The sequence below is a fragment of the Euprymna scolopes genome, chromosome 9 (genome assembly GCF_053919585.1).
Source record: "Euprymna scolopes isolate OS-2025 chromosome 9, ASM5391958v1, whole genome shotgun sequence".
NCBI classification, from domain to species: Eukaryota; Metazoa; Mollusca; class Cephalopoda; order Sepiida; family Sepiolidae; genus Euprymna; species Euprymna scolopes.
In genome coordinates this window covers 33,670,962-33,687,090 of record NC_136490.1, presented here as the reverse complement: position 1 = coordinate 33,687,090, position 16,129 = coordinate 33,670,962, and the positions used below count along the sequence as shown (strand labels likewise).

General features: G+C 34.2%; 1 protein-coding gene and 1 non-coding gene across 4 annotated transcripts in view; both read left to right on the top strand.

Annotated features, from left to right (window-relative positions):
• The window catches only part of LOC145284490 (rhophilin-2-like), a 295,213-nt gene that overhangs the window by 215,015 nt on the left and 64,069 nt on the right, over positions 1-16,129 (top strand). For all 3 annotated transcript variants that reach the window (XM_080133364.1, XM_080133365.1, XM_080133366.1), the window contains one exon: positions 275-350. In XM_080133364.1, coding sequence (XP_079989490.1) covers positions 275-350 — 76 coding nt within the window. The remainder of the gene's footprint in view (positions 1-274; positions 351-16,129) is intronic.
• On the top strand, positions 15,137-15,259 carry LOC145285434 (U5 spliceosomal RNA). Its single transcript, XR_013869060.1, has one exon. It is a non-coding gene; the product is annotated as a U5 spliceosomal RNA (small nuclear RNA).

Here is a 16,129-nt window from a genome sequence, read left to right as displayed (position 1 = left end):
AATAATAAACAAAAACTAAACAAACAAAAAAAAAGAACAAAAACAAACAAACAAAAAAAAAACACCTAATTGAAAAACAAGAGTGATTCTACAAAATTGACCTATAAAATTAATTTCCAATTTGAAAGAGAAAATAGTTAGAATGGTTAAAAGAATAAATGTAAGAAAACATCAAGTTTTATCTTTTTGTAAATTCCTTTCCTGTTAGCCGAAAAGTACCGTTTGATTATCTTCTCTTTATATAAATGCCTTTTTTCTTCTTCTTCTTCAATAGTTGCGTCGATTGTGTACCGATGATTCCACTTGGATTAAAAGAAACACAGGAAGTGGATTTTAGTATTGCCATTAAGGTAAGATTCTTACTTAACCAAATTTTTATTGAATCAATTTATTTTTATTTTTATGGTTTAGTGTTACATACTACTTAGCAGTACAAATGATTTGTCAGGTCTAATCAGGCACAATTAATCAGGGAGAGAATTGTTCTTAAATTCTTCTGATTTGTTCCCTCTCTGTCAAACATCACTATCAGCAAGTCCACCAGGTGTCATCCAAAGCCTTCAATCAATTAGTCAATGTAGATGTGGTAAGGTTTTCCAATTAATATTTTGTTGCATAATGGATCCTATAGGACGGGGGTCACTAACTTCATACCCTTGGCCCACATCCAGCCCTCGGGTGAATTTTGTTTGGCCCGTCACCTTACTCAGGACACAGTCTATCTACATATCTATAAAGGTGAGAATGTGTGTGTGTTTTAGTGTATGTGTGAGGACACTTCTCAGCCTATATACTCAGCGAATTTTTTATCTACAGACTTGGAATTTGGTATATAGGGTATTCAGACATGTGGAAAACTTTTTAATTGATTTTCATCCAGAAAAAAAAAGGCTACTACGGGATCAAAATTAAAAAAATTCGTACTTGGGGGTCATCGGATTTTATCTGTTTGTCAACTATTTCACGACTATGCATGCATGAATCGTCCACATTTTGTTAAGAATAAGTAGGTTTGAAAACATTTTTTAAAGATTGTGTCAAGCTGGCCTAATGGTTATCGTACTTGACTCACTATCATTGGGCTTTGGTTTCGATCTTGGCCCGAGTATTTTTTCTTACTTACAAGAAGTGAACTGTTTAGAAAAATCCATAATACTCGCATGCAGTTTCTTTCCGTTTTTTTTTATTTTTTTTACTTCATTTTGTTTTTAAATGAATTTAACGTTATGTTTTATACCGGGCAACGCCGGGTACATCTTCTAGTATAAATATAAACGAACCAAACCAAAGTGACAGTTGAGAGGCTGAATATATTAAATATGCGCATATTATATTTAATACTTGTTGTCTTCAAACTCACAGAAAATATATTTCCATATTTAATGACATTATTGGCCGCCATATTAATGTAGCCAAAGCTGTTTGCCCCTTCCCCCTCGCATATCAACATAGCTTTTTAACCGGCATTACCATATAAGGTTGCTGTCTCCTACTATAGGAAAATGTCATTCACAAATCAAATTCTGACTTATTTTTCCAGGAGTGACCAGCAAAACAAAGCCTTCTCTCCCTTAGCTAGATCGAGATAAGAGGAAGATGTTCATATAGGCGTTTATTAGTTGAGTATTTCCTCCAGCTGATGTGAATTACTCATAATATGGTTGTGCATGTCCTATTAAGTGAGGCTCCTTGCTATTTTATCAGTGCCCAAACTGTTAAACCATAAAGCAGGACAGATTCCACTGTTATCCTAAAAACTTCCTCTTTAGATTGTCAGAGAGGGAGGACTTCCAAATGGCATGTAATTTGTCAAGAATACTTCATACCTTGATTTTTCTTATTGTACCAATAGTGTAAAAGTTCTAGAAGATGGCTAAAAAATTTTTTAAAAAGGTGTAGAATATAAGAAGACAATAAGTTCTATATTCTAATAACGGCTTCTTGATTATCATTAGTAGATTGGATAGAGAAAAGGAGTTAGTATTCGGAAGTGCTCCTGTGTGGAGATGTAGAGTAAAGATTAGACAGGCCTGTTAAAAGAGAAAGAGAATCCATGTGCGTTTGTGTCTAAAGTAGTAGTGGAAACGTGCGTCATGGAAGATTAAAGACAGTACTGAAGGATGAGTTCACATGTTTACCGCATTGCGATTCGTGTGTAGAGATAACCATGTTGGCCTGTTTATATTCATGTCTTAGTTGAACCCCAAACCCGAAAGTCAGGTGAGTTCTGTTGAGTGCCAAGAGAGAAGTTGGGGGCGACAAGTCCATTCCACATGGAGTTGTTGTCAGTCCAAAATCTAGAGAGAAAGAGAGAGTGTGTTGCCGGTTTAACCTTTTATAAACTCAATCACGTGACCGAGAGCTGGCTTCTGATTGGACAAGCCATGAAGGAAGTGTATTCAGAATCTCTAGTCCTAAGAATTTGATCCTGCTTGTGTTTGTTGCAATTTTGCCTGCTACAGAGAGCATGGTATCCAGACTCTTCTATAAGTTGGTCAATGTAGGTGTGATGAAATCTTCCAACCAATCTTCTGCTGTATAATAGATTCCATAGGATTATTATTCCTGATATTTATCAACAACCTCCCCGATCATATTGTGTCTGAGATAGGTATATTTGCTGATGATACAACACTCTATAATATGCATGGAGGAAGAACAAATGTACACAAATCTAAGACAATGGCTGAATCCTTAGAAAATGATCTCCAGACTGTAGTGGAATGGAGACGTAAATAGATGGTAACATTTAATGCTAGTAAGACTAAGCTTCTCTTTATCAAATACAAGAAGCCTCTCCAACCATTGTTATTCATGACAAATAACTCCCTACCTGAAAATTCTTCCTTCAAACTCCTCAGCTTAACATTCACAGGAAATATGAACTGGAACAAATAGATTGAGGACATTGCAAAGACTGCTGCAAGGAAGGTGGGCTTTATCTATCGTGCTAGAAAACTACTCACACCTGAGAATATCCTGTACCGCTACAAAGCCACCGTTTGTCCAAAAAAGGGTCTCCAATCTAATAGGTCCCAATTTGTCGACTAGGCTCCAACCCCTGTCCCATCGCCACAATGTTGCATCTCTGTGCTTGTTTTACAAGTATTTTAATGGAATGTGCTCTGATGAACTCATTGTAATTGTGTCCCCTCGATGTACATATCCCCGAAAAACCCGCTTAGCAACAAGATCACACCCCTTCACTGTCGAGGTACCTAAATGCCAGAAAACTTTCTACTGTAAGAGTTTCTTCCCTCAAACAGCTAAACTTTGGAATTCCCTTCCTGCTACCTGCTTCTCTGACTGTACTGATATGCAGAACTTCAAATCTAACATAACCAAACATCTTGTTAATCTTTCTCAGACACAGTCCCAAATAGTAGCCCCTTACATCCAAGTGGCAATATGCCTTGTTTGGAGTGAAGGTCAGTAAAAAAAACAAAAAAAACAAACAAAAAAACACTATGTCACTCACAAGTTATGACGAACTTTTCCACGAGTGATTAGCATGATTAAGATAAGAAAAAAATTAAAAATTGAAATTAAACTAAAAAGAAAAAAAAATTAAACCTTTTTTTAAAAATTCATATTATTACTGTTCTCATCTTGTATGTTATTCTCCCAACGTTTCAGCTGATGTAACCTTCGACCTTCTCTCGGTGGCCTTTGTTGAACTCAGGAATCTGTATAGAATTTCGAACAGAACCCTTTATTTGATCTATAGGGTGTAGATTGTTCTCGTTCCGTCAGTCATGAATTGATATAAGTCTTAATTCTGACACCACAGAGTTAAGTGCAATGTAATAATCAATTCTAAGATTCTCCTTACTCGATTTCCCAAAAAGCACCTCTTTCGGACATCACAATTAGCAGTTCCTTTTAAAAGTTGGTCAATTTTTCTCTCTTTCTTTCTCCCTCTCTCCCTTATCTCTCTCTCTCTCTCTCTCTCTCTCTCTCTCTCTCTCTCTTTCATACACACACACTTTCGTTCTCTCTTTTTACTTTTTCCTCACGATTCTTGCTTATTCTTACGATCAGGATCACTTGATCGATCTCTGCTGACTTTTCCGTCTACAGCACATCCTTCTTAATTGCTAATATATGTACTATCTAACATTCTACTAGCAAACCTATCCATCTCAATATTTAAGTGTAGTCAGTAATAACAAGTGACACTTCTAGCAGTCTGTTCTTAATTTGCATACCAGTGATTCTACTGGCTTACAGACCACACATTTTTTGCTTAATAATAAGATTAAAAACGCAAAGAGAAGTAGGGGATTGGTGTTAGAAATTTTTTACTGCAGATGAATAGAGCAGAAATTAATCGGTGCATTTTTAAAGGAGATCTACACCTATTTAACAACATATATAAATTCAAGGTCTTGCTAGATATAGGTGCTCATATCCTTGTGGAGATGAGCACCTCAAAAGTTATGAGTTACTTTTGAGGTGATCGTTTCCACAAGGATATAAGCGCCTATATCTAGCAGACACTTAAAATTAATACATGCTGTTAAATTCAGTAGATCTCAAAAAATGTACCGACTGTAATTAAGGAAATTGAGGAAAATAAATCCATGTTGAGGTAAATATCATAGGTTTTAGGATGAAATGGTGTCCGTCTGCTTTTTTATGTATGAACATGTTTCAACTTCCTGTTTAAAAGAGGAAACGGAAAAGTAATCTGAACTTCTTGGGAATTGTATTGATGTATAAAAGAAATTTGGCCGATAAGGTGGGTGAAAAGGAAAAGTTAAAAAAAACGAAAGGTATTTTTTTTAGTTTTGAAATTTTCAAACAATTTCAAAGAATTCAGTTATGAAGAAAAAAAAAACTGAACCATCAAAATTCATTTAATATTACTAGCGGGGGGGGGGGGGTCAGCTAAGATTAATGTACACAATGTTTAATGATTTTTTTTCAATTTTTGACTTTTTAAAAACAATTTTAACCGGCTAAAGACCCATAAAAGAACGGCTCCTAAAAATCCGAGCTGCTCTGACTTTTAGTTTTAGAGTTTAGAGTTTAAAAATATGGAGACTGCAGACCGACAGACAGACATATAGCCGTTTATATATTAGATTACGGCTTTTAATGTGATGCTCCTATAGGGAAACTTATAACTTACCTGAGTAGCATGCTTTGTAGGGTTCGATTGCTTGATAAAAAAAATAAAAAAAATGGCGACTCACAGTTGCTTTTGTGCTTGATGCGTTTCTATGCAAATGAGACTATACCAGGCATACAAAAGGAACTGTAGAGAGAATGGAAGGTTGAGTTGGAAGAAGGTTTAGTATGGAGATGAACACGTGCAACAGATTATTTAAGTCAATTAGAAAAACCATAGGCGGAAAAGATCACACAACTTTATTGAAACTAACTTCCAAACTGGAGCTCCAAAAGACTATTGTTTTTATTTATAAAAAATTTGCAGTATTTTACACGTTTTTTTCAAATGTAGTGTGAATAGGCATCTCGTTGTTTAACTCCCTACATAATATCGGATTGGTCCCAAATAGTAACCCCTTTCATCCAAGTGGCATTGTGCGTTGTCTGCTTCGGCCCCTCTTTCTCTTTTTCTCTTTCTTTTTCTCTTCCTCTTTCTCTCTCCCTCTCTTTCTTTCTCTCTCTCTCTCTCTCACACACACACATACACACTCTCTTTCTCTCTCTGTCATCTATGATTGACGCCATATCCACCTAAATCTCATCTACTTTTTCCTCACAATCCTTGCTTATTTTTATAGTCAGGATAAATTGATTGATCTCTGCTGACGTTTTCGTCTACGGCACATCCTTCTTAATTGCTAATATGTATTAGCTAACATTCTACTAGCAAACCTATCCACCTCAGTATTTACATGTCATTACTGTGGTGTAATACAGTAAAAAAATTTCTTTAAGTTATTTCATAGAAATTATATAAAATGAGTCAGTTTTCAGTGTGGCATAAGGCTAAAAAGGGTATCTGAGAAAAGGGATCTCGGGGAGTTGTCCACTTGGTCTATTCACTACATTAGTTCCTATCATCAAAGTACCACATTCACCCTATAGACTTAAGTTACTTAAAATTTGTCAAAACTATTGTTGCTTGAAGATGGTAAGCATTCAGAAGAAATCCGCCATATTGTTAAAATAAAATCGAACACAAAAGTGAGTTTTATAGAGTTTACCATTTTTAGACAAATAGCCTCTTCCTCCAATTGTAAAAGCAGAAATAGGATATCGTATGCTTCATAATGGAGTCATACAACGGCGGCAAATGCACTACTCGCCAAACCAATATTTATTTTATTTTATTTTTCATGCTTTGCACCCCAAACAAGAAACCTCCTGAAAATCTGTCCGGTTGAAAAATAAATTTTGGAGACGCTTCAAAGTTTAAGTATTATTTGGATTATTCAGACTATTGTTCTCATCTCCAGTGTTATTTTCACAACATTTCGGTCGATGTAACCTCCGGCCTTCTTCATGTGTACCTTGTCAAACTTACGAATCTTTCTGTTGAACTCATGAATCTGCATGGAATTTTGAACGCAACCCTTTATTTAATCCATGAGGTTAGCATACTCTCATTCCATCAGCAATCACAGAGTAGAAATCTATAGATATAAAGGGCAAAATGTGTGTGTGTATGTTTGTATGTCTCGCAAAAACTTTCGACAGAGGCGATGAATCCTCACAAGATCGGTATCGTTTTAAAGCGCGACCCTTTGGATGACAAATATCGAAAAATTGGCCGAAAACATTAATTCCTTCACCTTCAACTGGGCAGTTTTCTACAAGGAGGGGCCCTTGTTTTTTGTGTCCCCATTTTCGCAAGTCATCGTATCAGTTGGATTGACTTTGCTTAATTTTTACGTTCTAGCCTTCCGGTCAGATGATGGAGACATCGGCAAACATGTCACGTTATTTTTCCTCCTTCGCATTACGGGTTCGAGCCTGCCTGCCTACTACCTCTAATTTTTTTTTTCTCTCTCCACCCAAACTGCCTACTGTTGTCTTGCTTCTACCCTGCTATTACCAATTTATTTTTTTAACCCGCCCCCTCCTTCGGGGTTCCTTACTCGACCCAAGCAACACTGGGGAACCCTGCTACTATACCATTTTTTTTAACACCTTTTAATTCCACTCCCCTGGGGGTCCCTACTACACCTCCACACACCCGGGCTATTCCGGGTACCTCCGCTACTCCTAAATAGTTCACAGTTATATTTTGATACATCTGAAGAAGTCCAGAGGTTACATTGACCAAAACATTGTGAAAACAATGTTGAAACTTAGAACAGTTGTCTAAATAATCCAAATAATATGAATTGTCAATCCTCATCTCAAAAATTCATAAATATAATTTCAAAAGGTTTTTAATTTAGTTTTTTTATATTAATGCTTCACTGTTTATCAAGGTCAAAAACCACTGAAGGAGATGGGGGTTATTTAGATTGTCAGCTGAATGATGGAACAGTACTATGTACTAAAAGGATCGAAAATGATGGTTAATTCATAGAACGACTCAACAAATATTTAGGGCACTTGTCACTTGCATGTGTTTGTATATCCACCTAAAAGTCACACAAGACATATTGACAAATATATTTCTTTTACGGCATTGTCTCGGACAGGTTATCGACGCATTTTTTGTGTCATATTATTCTTTCTTTTGGGAGATCATTATAGATTATTGTTCATATTCTACTTGAAAACAACCATGTTGTAGTCTGTAGGGAAACATTCTTGCAGTAACATGTTTCACGGGTAGGAAGTCCTTGGAAAGACACTTTGTTCATGGAAGTTCTGATTAATTTTAACTACACAGCGAAAAAAAAAAGATAGTTCTTTGCAGTGTTGGTAGATAGATGAGTTCTTGCTGAAAAAGTTTTTTGAGGAAAGGGAGGGTAACTTGAAGTTCAGTTGAGCACCTACCATGCTATGAAGGTAGAATAGGGAAAGCAACGTCTCTTCTATGATAAAGAGGGGAAGAAGAGATCATCTCCCACAAGATTTTGAAGTCAATTTTGTACTATGCCAAGGCAAGAAAGAATGCTTTGAGTGGCACCTCTCCAGATGTGTCAGAAACACTCAATCTTGCGTTGAGTCTGACTTTTATGCAGGCAGAGGATTACATCAGATCTCAGGTACTTTCTGGAGCAATAAAATGATTGAATGGCAAGTGCTCGGCTGAACTCCAATCTATGGTTCCCCCTTGCCAAACTTTCACAAAAAAACACTCGACTAGCTACGAACACTATAAACGATTTCCCTCACTCTCTATCTGTGCCTAAGTCTAAATGCAGATTCCATGAAAAATGCTTCTTTCCCAGAACTGCCCGCCCGTGGAACACTGTTCCACTGTCTTGCTTCCCGGTTGAATACAACATGGTAGCCTTCAAATCTAATGTAAACATACTTTTGTTGAGCCGTTCCCTTTCACCTTACATTCATTAATCCTTATCCTCGAGTGACCTTCCGGTCTTGATAAGTAGTGACTCCTAAGTAAAAAAAAACAACATTTTTCAAGTGACTTTAGCAGCGGATTTGATGTAAGTTTTGCATTTCAAGTTCGAAGTGAAAGTCAACCCTAGGAGCTTGTTAAGAATAAACTAAATTCATTACATTCTATTTTCTATTATTGCATTAATTTTTTTCTAAGTGTGAAAAAACTGAATTAAGGACATGTTTTTTATATTACTTTTTCCTCTGTTGTTATGCCTTGGTAGAAATAACAAGACTTTTGTCCTCTTCTTTCATCTTTATTTCCATTTGATTGATCGTCTGAAGTAAAAGAAATAAAAAAAACATAGTAATGAATTGCAGCAGATCATTGATCCAAAAAACTAATCTTACATACACATTTTAAAGAGGAGGGCCCAAAATAATGTTTTACATCAAAGCAGTCAAGTTGAAATATAAAAGAACTGCATGGTGTTTAACTCGGTCAAATGCGGAGGTTTTTGTGTTATTATTTGTAAGAAAAAGTTTGGCACACACACACACACACACACACACACACACACACACACACACACACACACACACACACATATATATGTTTATCAACACATAGCTCGGTTTGTTCCTTTTTATTTCTCTATTTCATCGGAATACTATTTACATTATTCTCATTACACACACACACACGCACACACACACACACACACAAACACACAAACACACACACATAATTAATTTCAGATTTATTGATAAAATAAACTTACACCAAATATTTTTCAAAAGTGCTCAATAATAGATACACAATCTTGTGTGTTATCTCTATATAAATGAAAAATTACCAATTATTAGATTCCAAAGAGAGATAAATTATTGAATCACAGTGAGGAAGTAGGAATTATTTATAAACACTTTACTCAACTTATCTTGGATAAATATAGAAGATAATATTACAACACCCTATAATGGAATTATAAATATAAATTAAAAAATAATAATGACACTAATAGATATTTTATGCAACCAAAGGCATCGATGAATGATCAAACTAATGTTGATATATATATATATATATATATATATATATATATATATATATATATATATATATATATATATATATAGAGAGAGAGAGAGAGAGAGAGAGATATTATACTTCAGTAAAATACAAGGTTTATTACATAATCAATATTATATAATCATGCTCCAAAAATTAAGCAACAGCAAGTATTTATACATGCATACGTTGTAGAAATATTTTAGTAATCTTTTTCTTCAGCAACAAAGAAATCACCTTCTTTTTTTTTTACTGCAATGGATTATAAAGCGATAAAGAAAACTACAAATATATATATATATATATAAAACTCCTACTTGTGAGACATCGGCAAGGGTTATTGACTGGTTGGACGGCCGCGTCCCTTGTCGAGATGAAGTGGGTTCATTTCACAGTCGGATTTCGGCGCGGTTTGCTTTATCTGTGTTGGTTAATAGAAATTCTTGTGTGCGGGGCGTTTGCTCAGTTGGTAGAGTGCTTGCCTCGCATGCAAGAGGCTCGGGTTTCGAACCCTGAGTTCGGATGTGTCTAACTGATGAGCCCAAATAAGGGTGAAACTCGAGTCTTGGACTTTCGGTTCTTTGACTGTCATGGCTCTTGTGGGCTGCGACGATGTTTGGCTGTGGAATTTATTATATATATATATATGTATATATATTAGCAGTATTACCTGATCTTGCTTGGGGGTTTCTTTGATGCCTTTTTTATGCTTATTTTGATGTGTATTTTTGGTAATTCCAATATTTTCTTTTATTTTTATTACTTTTTTGTTGTAATCCTAAAATTATTTTAGTAAATTTCGGTTATATTAACACCATACAGATCAACGTTGCCCTCCGCAGTGGATGCAACGTGCCAGCAACAATCCAATTTTCTGATTTGTTCCACTTAACAGCTATTCTTCCAGCTCAAAACTTACTAATTTGGCGAAGTTTTGGGGGCCATGATTTCTTGAACCGTATGCAAAAGAAACCACAGGATCAACATCGACTATCTATTCGTTGTAAGAATTTATGTTGTTGTCGCTGTATAGTTCTACAATTAGTCAACTGCGTCGAAAAATTCCTTATCTTATGTTGCCGGGCATACTAATTGTGCTTGGCTGTTTGGACCTATGTTTTGTTAAATTGACATATAAGAAAGCTCTGAATCACATTTTCACTAAATATGTGTGTAGACTGTTTTGGAATTTCTTCAGGATCAGTTGCTTGTCCAATGGACGTTCAAAAACAGAAATATAATTTACTTTTGCAATGCTAAAAAAGCACATAAATTTTTCAAGTCTTATAAAATTCTTTGAAGTTAATGAATAAAAAAAAGAAATTAACGTGCGGAGTTTTAACCTACAGACCACTTCATGCAAAAAAAAAAAAAAAAAAAAAAAAACACGCTATCAACTTACCCACAGTAGAATTTTCACGGCCTGTTGTTCTGTCATTGTTGCTAAGCGACGACATGGAAAAAATGGCTTTAGCGATTATAGATAAATTAAAATAACGGTTTTGATTATCGGTTATCGGTAATTATCGGGGGTATTCTGAGACAAGACTTAACTAAGATCACTTCCAGACTTATACAGTAAAGCTCTGTAAATTTTAAAGAAAATCTGTTGAGCCGTTTCGGAGTCTATAAGGAACGAAATCACACACACAGACAAAGTTGCGTTTATATAATTGTAAAGACATATTCCCCATCCACAATATTAACACACAAATGAAAGCAAAATTCTATTGTAAAACCCATATATTTTTATTTGTTCAGATCAGTTTTTGATATGTTGGTTTGTGAAATGTTTATTTTCATTTTATTTTCTAATGTTATTTTGTCAATGTTTTTTTATTTATTTATTTTTATTTTTAGAGTAGTTATACTTGTATAATTTCTATAGTGAAAAATGGTTGATTTACCTTTAACAAAAGTACCATGAATTGTTTTCTCATATTAGTGTCGACTATCTAATGATGATGATGATCTATTTCTCAAAAATAAATAAATAAATAAAATAGTTGCTCATGTCTGATTTACATAGTAAAAATAAGTAGGAGAAAAAGCATCACATTTCTCAGCAAATGAATGTTGACCTGCCTCACCTCCACCCCTTTATATGAGATAAAAAATAGACGTACACCCAGATAAGTTTAAACACCGGGTCGTGACTGCTGATAACCTTCAACGAAAAACTTTATGACAAAATTAAAATCTCATGACAATTTGAACCCAGTAATGAACTTGGCTTCTGATGCTGTCATTGCATTGCATCATGGCTTAAATCGGGGATCTAAAGAATTGTTAGATGTAATAATATTAAAAAAAAATGTTCCTGATAAATTTAACCATGGATTTATTTCAAGTTCAAATTTTTCTTTGTTTTATAACAAAAAGGCCACTTTCGGATTTTGAACGCTTTTTTGTTGAACCTTCAGGTCAGAACATAAGTTTGTTATTTGTTTTTCATTTGATTAAACGTAGCATCAACTTGTACATATTTTCTCTTATTTTTTAATGTCGTTCTTATAATGTTCCCCAGTTTAAGTTCCTAAGCTTCTTTCCTAGAACTGTCCGTAGGTAGAACTCTATCCTGCTGGCCTGCTTTCTAACTGACTACAATACGGTTGTCTTCAAGTCCAATATAAACAAGTTTTTGCTGAGCGTTCTTTTATATAATCAACTTATATAACATTTCCAATACTAATGATTACTACACTGTTGTCCTTACACCCTTACCCTTACCCTCAAGTGGCCTTTGGGCCTGGATAATGTGGTGACCACATTGCAAAAATAAAAGTCAGTATTTAGATTTAATGAGTATATGAGTTATAATAGAAAAACGGTAAGCATAAGACTAAACGTTTCGCCTAGCTGTTGTGTGGGCTTTATCAAAAGAGAAAAAGCTAAATATGTCTTGTGCCACTTTTAGTTTTTTCTCTCTTAATAAAACCCACACATCAGCTGGGCGAAACGTTGAGTCTTAGGTTTTCCATTTTTCCATTTTAATTCATACCGTCGGATTTATTTTACCCTTTTTAATGTCAATGAGTATATACGATTTTTCTTCTTCAGTGTTACTTGTTTCGTTTTATGATTATTATCATTATAATTTAAAATATTTATTGGTTATTTCCCTTTATAAGCATTAGCTAAAATATTAAGTTGGTTGGTTGGTTGTTTTTGTTTTACGGCATATCAACCCTTTTCGGGTTATTTAATGCCGAATCCAAAGATTTTGAAGAAAAAATGTTTTTAATAGAATATATTTGTTGTTTTCACGTCGTTTTCTATTCAACCCATAGTTGGGACCCTAACAGGTACTACCACTCCGCGTCAGAGTGGACCTGGGAGCAATGGTAATTAAAGGGTGGCTTCACCACTGGATATAGTTTAAGGTCATATCCAGGACCACCATTGAGGGACTTTTACCCTCTGCAGGGGCGCAGTCGGCGTATTCTAATGCCCCACCGACAGGGCCAAAAAATATTTATTGGTTATTTCCCTTTATAAGCATTAGCTAAAATATTAAGAAATTTCTTTTTTCATTTTTTTTTTTTTTGTTTGCAACTATATTTACAGCTTTTATATCTCAATTCAATTATTATTATATCAATCAATGAATTTATTCCGCCTTTAATTCATCAGAAGAAAAAACACTTATCAATTTTAAAAGAAAATAAATGAATATGGGCATAATTACAAAATTCAAAAATTGGGAGAGAAGTTGCAATTACCTACTTTTCATTTTATTACGCCATCCTTGAATTTTGAAAATAGGTAATTGCAACTTCTCCCTCGATTTTTAGATTTTGTTATCATACCCATATGCATTTGTTATTTTTTTTTTTTTATTGATAAGTGCTTTTTTCTTCTGATGAGTTTAGCATGAAATAAATTCATTGATTGAGATAATAATTAAATGAATGATTTTGTGCTATGAAACAGGTGCTGTCAAGAATTGTGCATGTCAGCATAAATGGTAAGATGGTCAATATCTTGATATTTGAAATGTGGACTTTTGTCATTTATTTGTTATGATTGATAATTTAAATTAAAATTAAAAATTAAAATTCGATTTCATAAGGAAGAACAAACAAAAGCAATAAATTGTAAATTATCAATCATCTTACTTAATATTAAAATAGATCTAGGATATGCATGCCTATCGAGCTTATTATATAAGTACATTACAAGGAGCACTGTTTTCTTTTCTTCTATTTTAATTGTATTATTGAATGCACTAATACATTAAAATATACTCTGCTCTTTAGACTCTTGTTCTAATCCTCAAAGTCTCTCTCTCTCTCTCTCTCTCTCTCTCTCTATATATATATATATATATATATATATATATATATATATATATATATATATATATATATATATATATATATATTCATTCAAGAGGCGAAGAAATTATCCTTTTCCCTCCTCTCGACAGAATTGCCATCACCGAAAAGAATTTTTACTTGGTAAAAATACCAACTCATAAGAAATATATATATATATGTAAAAATACCAACTCATAAGAAATATATATATATATATATATATATATATATATATATATATATATATATATATATATATATATATATATATATAGTTAGTTATCGACATACACTCCTGAACCTAGAACCGTCGTGTTGACAGTCGGCAGTTCTCCCATTCGACCATGGAATCGATGCCCATAAATAACTCGTCGGAATGTCTATTTAAATAGACACCCGCCACCACTTTTATAGTGCTCAAATCGCATGTTCGTAAACAAACAAACAACGAGCTTCACATTTTCAGCCAATTAAGTAGCGGGTGAGATTATTTACGACAGTTCTCTACCCAAAGAGGGGGATATATATATATATATATATATATATATATATATATATATATATATATATATATATATATATATATATAGAGAGAGAGAGAGAGAGAGAGAGAGAGAGAGAGAGAGAGAGAGAGAGAGACAGACAGACAGACAGACAGACAGACAGACCACACACGACTGTAATAATATAAAGATTAACACTGACGATATGATAGAAAATTGAGTTTCATGTCGTATACCACTAGTTTACACGCTGCCAACTTGCAGAGAAATACATAAAGTCAGTTTAACGTGGGCGAAAGTCATCTCCACCGAGGGGGAGGGGGCACTTTAGAAGGGTACAAAAATAGCTGACATTTCCAGGTAGATATGCAACCGGCAACAAACAACCCTCTTTCCAGAAGGAGGAGGTAATTCCTAGGAGATTACACTTTCTATGGCCAAGCCATCTCTCGTGCGTGAGGACAGATCCGTGCTTGTCAAAATGATGGCGAGGCGAACCTCGGTTACTATGACAACTACTCATGATCACGTGGCACTCACGTCACCATCACCGTGAGGTGAAGGTCATTGTACTAACTAGCGGTATAAGAGAGAAAAAATTTATTTATTTTAATCATCCTAAGGTGTTTTTCAACATTTCTTTAATTTTATAATGTCTAATATAAACACAAATTGTGTACTTAAGTAAGAAAAACATTATATGCAAGAATTAATTATCAATTGTGATGAAAGGACAATGTAAGCCAAGCGGCTGTTGTATGAAGAGCTGTAATAAGTACGCGATGTGACTTAGAAAGTTCAATGCGCTCTGGTTCCCGGTCATCTTCAGCGGATAAATCTTTCGCCTTTTACTAAAGATTTCCGTGGCCGGAAACAATTCAATGAGTCTATAGACTTATTTTTGAAACCCTACTTTTTTGTAGGGTAATAATTTAAATAAAGACAGACTGTAGTTTACTTTAGTTTCAACATTTTGTACCTTGCTTCTGCCGAGATTTCAAAGGAATGTTGTATATATCACTGTTTGTGTTTGCTTTTCTTTTTTACTGGACATACTCCTATTCGTTTCAGATAATTTCTCTTTAGTATTGTCTCTGCAATTCGTTTGTAGCAGATATTTTAAGTTGTTTTCACGGCCGATATTATGTTCTTTATAATCTAATTTATTTATTCTAATTATACGTGTAACTGTACGCATAACAACTAAATATGTCAGTTTTCTAACAAAATAATTCTATGTATAAGAATCATAAAGAATAATACCATTTCTATATAATTAAAATATCTTTATTATATATAAAAGGCACTGTGTGTGCGTGAAAGTTCGTTCCCTATGGACTCCAAAACGATTGTGCTGATTTTTTTCTTTTTTTTTTTTTTTTGAGATTTCACACAAATCTACTTCATGTGTCTGGGAGTGTTCTTAGATAGGATTTGTTTCGAAATGCCTCCGATAAGTATCAATAATTAAAAAAAATGCCGATTAAAGAAAGAATAATCCGATTTTGATCAAAGTTAACACTTTAATACAGCCTAACATCGCAGGAGCATTTAAGAAGTTTTATCGTCACACAAGCAGAAAGTCGTATAAATCAAATTTAGGTTCTTTGATAAAACAGGGGGATGTTTCTGGTTAGAGTACAACCATGATACTTAATTTTTGCATTTTAAACTTTAATTCAAGCCATTATATAAAAATAATTTAATAAAATCAATAGTAGGTTCTCTACAGTGCAATGTAGACTACAATGTATTGTGGACTAAATCACTATGGGGAGGCATGTGAAGCTTCCCCC